The following is a 5,381-nucleotide window of genomic DNA, read 5'->3' on the forward strand; positions in this document are numbered from 1 at the left end:
TTTTTTTGAGATGGAGTCTCGCTCTGTTGCCCAGGCTGGAGTGCAGTACCACAATCTGGGCTGACTGCAAGCTCCACCTCCCAGGTTCAAGCACTTCTCCTACCTCAACCTCCCAAGTAGCTGGGATTACAGGCACACACCACCATGCCCAGCTAATTTTTGTATTTTTAGTAAAGATGCAGTTTCACCACGTTCACCAGGCTGGTCTCAAACTCATGGCCTCATGTGATCCACCCACCTCAGCCTCCCAAAGTGCTGGGATTACAGGCATGAACCACTACACTCAGCCTTCCTTCTTTAACTGAGTACACTGAATATAATTTGACCTTTTCTCAGTGGCTCAAGGACACCATTATCAACTAGCAGAGCTCATTTATGATTAAGCAAAATATGCTTGCACAACTTCAGGGGTTGCCGACACCTTGTAGTCTCCAATTTTTACAGTTATTTCCCCAGTTTTCTGGTAGCTCACAATCAAGTGTCTTAAAGAAGCTGCACCTATCAGCTGGCGAAGGGCTTGCCGATCATTTCTGCACAGTGCCTGCTCCCCAGGGGGGCTGTGGAAGCGATCGGGGCTATTTGCTCCTAGCCTGGCATGGTCCTGGAGAACTGCAATTTATAATGATCATTCCTATACCCTCTGATGTTCTGTCTTCTGCCTCACTTGTCCCCAGGCAGTACCTCATTCTTGCTGTCCTGTGTACGTCTAGTAGCCATCCGTCTTCCTCCAGCTACCACTTCTACCTGTAACCACTGGGAACAGCACTGTCAAGTCACTGACTTTATAGGAAATGCATTTCTAAATCAGCCAGTCCTGGCCAGGCGTGGTGGCTCATGCCTGAAATCCCTGTACTCTGGGCGGCCAAGCAGGCGGATCACCTGAGTTCAGGAGTTCGAGACCAGCTTAGCCAACACAGTGAAACCCTGTCTCTACTACAAATAAAAAATTAGCCAGGCGTGGTGGCGCATGCCTGTAATCCTAGCTACTCAGGAGGCTGAGGCAGGAGAATCACTTGAAGCCAGGAAGCAGAGGTTGCAGTGAGCTGAGATCGCGCCACTGCACTCCAGAGTGGGTGACAGAGCAACACTCCATCTCCAAAAAAAAAAAAAAAATCTGCCAACCCTTGAGTGAAGCTCTGAGCTTGACCCCACAGTTATGCCCTAGGTCCAAGGGCCGAGGTCTTGTAAAGCTCTCTCCCTTTATCTTGTCACCTATGTTCAGATTCTTGGCATCTATATTTCAGATGGCTGGGGTAGCCCGATCTTCTGGTTAAAAGGGCAGTGAATCAACATAAACAAGCACTTCATACTGATAAAGTGCTAAGATGGATGCAGTGCTGTGAGGGAACAGTGTTTTCAGGAACTCACTTATTGAATTGGGGGCTTTTTTTTGTTCACTCATTTCTGCTTTGCTTTATTTCTTTGGTTTAATATAAACTCCCTAAGGCATGTATAACCCCAGGCATATAGATTTTGTAAAACTTTCTCAGATGGCTTTTTTTTTCTTTTTCTTTTCGTTTCTCATTTTCTCAGATGGTTCTGATGAGCAGCCAGTTTTTAAGCCACTGGTCTGACATGCCTGAGAGTGTTCCGGGACACACCAGGGGAGTGTGTCACCTCTCACCTCTCTCCACACGCTATGACCACCACCACTTTTGAGCCAGTCCTGTTTTTTGTTTGCTTGCCTGTTCTGAGATAGAGTCTCGCTCTGTTGCCCAGGCTGGAGTGCAATGGCTCAATCTCAGCTCACTGTAACCTTCACCACCCAAGTTCAAGTGATTCTTCTCCTGCCTCAGCCTCCTAAGTAGCTGGGACTACAGGTGCCCACCACTATGCCTAGCTAATTTTTTGTATTTTTAGTAGAGACGGGGTTTTGCCATGTTGGCCAGGCTAGTCTCGAGCTCCTGACCTCAGGTGATCCACCTACCTCGGCCTCCCAAAGTGCTGGGATTACAGGTATGAGCCACCGTACACCCAAGTCAGTCCAATTTTAAGATTCTTTGTCTACCCTCAAGGTGTATCAGAGGGAGAAGATCAGGGTGCACACAGCAGCCAGGAGCTCACTGTTTTCTTTCTTTCAGCCGTGCTCTTCCCTGCTGCCCACCGGCCAAAGAGGTCCTCATCACTGCCATTGAACCCAGTCCTGCAGACCTCCCTGGAGGAGGTGGAGCTGCTCTACGAGGTAGGCAGAGGGGAATGTGCTCAATCCAAGTTACCCTAAAGGCACTACACTTCCTCTATCGTTTTTAGAAAAGGAGAAGTGACCTGAGCCCCTGATCATGAGTGACCGCTGCTATGGTAGAGAATAGCCTAATTTGTAGAGGTTATAGAATCCTGCTTATTCAAAGATATTCCTCATACCTTCTGTCTTTCCCACATCCTATAACAGAGAATGATGGCATTAGGAGTTCAGTTCAGTTTAAACTAAAAATTAGGTTTGGGCTGCAGGCGTTATTCCTGGGACCCAGGCACCAGAGTGTGACAATATTCCCAAGAAAAGGCCTGGAGGCAGGACGCTCCAGGAAATGCCAAGCCATTGTCTGGGTGCAGCCATGTCTCCAAGGCCCTGCATGCTGTGACAGCAATGCCATCTGGCTGAGCTGCCAGCCCAGCTGGGTTTCTGGAAGCCAGGGACCACCCTGTAGGCTCTCTTCCTCTACCTCTCACCCTGCATCACTGAGACCCCACTCCTCCTCCAAACCACGGGGTCAGTTTTCTGAGGCCACCCAGATTGGTTCAGTGTTATGATCCCAAGCTCAAGATCTGAGCTTTAGTCCTGGCACTGTCACCCATCCACTGTGCCACCTTGCATAAGCCACCATTTCTCTCTGGGCCTGACTCTCCTCATCTGTTAAATGAGAGAATTCAACTATGCTGTCCAAGGTTCCCCTTCAGCTTTGGCATCCTCTGACTCCACGCACTAGGGCTCTCTAGACAGCAGGGCCAGGTATGGTGGCTCATGCCTGTTGTTGGAAACAGATCTTGGTACAGCAAAGATCTGCTAATTTTTTTAGCACTGAGACAAAAGGATCTCTCAGCAAAGCAATATTTACTTCCTGCACTGAGGGAAGGGTACCCTCGCTAGCCATCTTGCCACAAGAGTACAATGAACAAAGGAAAAGCAGGCATATTTATCCCTTACACATTTGGGGTTGTCCTTACTGCTGCATCTCATCTCCATTGGTTGGAGCCAGACCTCACAATCTAAACTAAAACACGATTGGCTAATAATTTAAAACTTTTTAAAACAGGTAAGGGGCATAGGCTGTGAGCTGGGACATGCCTGTGAGCACGTCCAGCACAGATATCTCCAGTAAAGTACAAGGACATAGAATATACTATGTGCCTGTAAACATGGCATGTCTAATAGCTACATCAGACATCAGACAGGGCTTAGCAAAGAGTTATTAGAAAATTTATTTTTTAACAAGAAGGTAAATTTTGAAGAGAAACTTTTCTACTTCCCACACCTGTAATCACAGCACTTTGGAAGGCCAAGGCCAGTGGATCACCTGAGGTCAGGAATTCAAGACCAGCCTGGCCAACATGGTGAAACCCTGTCTCTACTAAAAATACAAAAATTAGCCAGGTGTGGTGGCTACCAACATGGTGAAACCCTGTCTCTACTAAAAATACAAAAAATTAGCCAGGTGTGGTGGCTACCAACATGGTGAAACCCTGTCTCTACTAAAAATACAAAAATTAGCCAGGGTGCACACCTGTAATCCCAGCTACTTGGGAGGTTGAGGCAGGAGAATTACTTGAACCCAGGAGGCAGAGGTTGCAGTAAGCAGAGATTGTGCCACTGCACTCCAGCCTAGACAACAGAGTGAGACTCTATCTCAAAAAAATAAAAGAAAAAATGAAAATCAGTAATTTTAGGACCTTTATGTCTGAACTCTTCTTTTTTGAAAGCTGCTTTAACACAGAAGGGAAACAAGAAGGGGCCCACAGCCCAGTCCAGCCACACCTTGTCTTTGAATAGAAAAACCAAGCTAATCAGAGTCTCCCAGCTTCCGCCTTAAAATTATCCGAAATAGTTGATGCTTTAGATGATCTTTGTTGGGTGGGAGAAAGAAAGGGAGGAAGGAATTTATCCAGGACACTAAAAACTATAATTAGTCCCTTAAACACTGGTTTTGAACCAGGCACTGTATTAACTTCGTCCCTATTTGTCTTATTTACCTCTCACAATATCCAAGTAAAGTAGATGTTGTTACTAATCATTTACACAGAGAAGGAAAGGGAGGATCAGAGAAGTCAAGTAACTCATCCAAGGTTACACAGCAAGTGAGAAAGTCAGAACCGAAACTCAGGTCTCATGGGTTCCAGAGTTCTTCTAGCAGCTGCCCCCCTGAGGGAAGGTGCGTGTTAATGAGTCAACAGTGCCTTACTTCACGTCTCTGCACAACCCGCATTTCTCACCAGTTCCTGCTGGCCGAACTTGAGATCAGCCCTGACCTGCAGATCTCTATCAAGGACGAGGAGCTGGCCTCCTTGCGGAAGGCCTCGGACTTCCACACCATCTGCAACAACGTCATCCCCAAAAGCATCCCAGACATCCGCCGCCTCAGCGCCAGCCTCTCTGGCCACCCTGGCATCCTCAAGAAAGAAGACTTTGAAAGGACAGCGCTGACCCTGGCCTACACAGCCTATCGCACGGCCCTGTCCCAAGGCCATCAGAAGGACATCTGGGCCCAGTCCCTCATTAGCCTCTTCCAGGCCCTGAGGCACGACTTGATGCGCTCCTCACAGTCCGGAGCGCCTCCCTGAGAGACTGGCCCACACCAGGGCCTCGGAGCAGGGACCAGCACAGTCATCCAGAAAGTCTTCATTCTCTACTCCATTTACAGAGACCAGCAACAGAACACATACCGCCGGCACAGAGCAGCAGAGATGAAATCAGAGTAACGCCGATGCTCTTTTCTCCTTGTAGTTTCCTGGAAGACACATCTGATTCATGCCATCATGTGACTGGGCTGGAAGAAAGGGCTGGAGTGGTCATTCAAAATGCCTCCACGGGCAGAATGGTTTGCCTGTGGCAGGCAGAAGTCTGATATGCTTCAACCCAGAGCAGTGGCCACACACACTCCAGAGTGAGGACAGGCCGGGCACGGCGGCTCACGCCTGTAATCCCAGCACTTTGGGAGGCTGAGATGGCAGGATTATTTGAGGTCAGGTGTTCAAGATCAGCCTGGGCAACACAGTGAAACCCTGCCTCTACTAAAATCACAAAAATTAGCCAGACGTGGTAGCATGTACCTGTAATAACAGCTACTCGGTAGACTGAGGCGGGAGAATCAGTTGAACCCAGGAGGTGGAGGTTGCAGTGAGCTGAGATCATGCCACTACACTCCAGCCTGGGAAACAGAATGACAGTC

The 5,381-nt window shown here is 48.3% G+C and overlaps 1 protein-coding gene across 1 annotated transcript in view; it reads left to right on the forward strand.

Moving 5' to 3' along the window:
- FAM180A (family with sequence similarity 180 member A) overlaps positions 1–5,196 on the forward strand; it is a 16,821-nt gene extending 11,625 nt beyond the window's left edge. The window contains exons 2-3 of the mRNA XM_017532509.2: positions 2,082–2,182; positions 4,429–5,196. Coding sequence (XP_017387998.1) covers positions 2,082–2,182; positions 4,429–4,773 — 446 coding nt within the window. The 3' untranslated portion in view covers positions 4,774–5,196. The remainder of the gene's footprint in view (positions 1–2,081; positions 2,183–4,428) is intronic.
- The last annotated feature ends 185 nt before the right edge of the window (positions 5,197–5,381 follow it).

This window comes from Cebus imitator, unplaced genomic scaffold, assembly GCF_001604975.1.
Source record: "Cebus imitator isolate Cc_AM_T3 unplaced genomic scaffold, Cebus_imitator-1.0 Scaffold77, whole genome shotgun sequence".
Lineage (NCBI taxonomy): Eukaryota > Metazoa > Chordata > Mammalia > Primates > Cebidae > Cebus > Cebus imitator.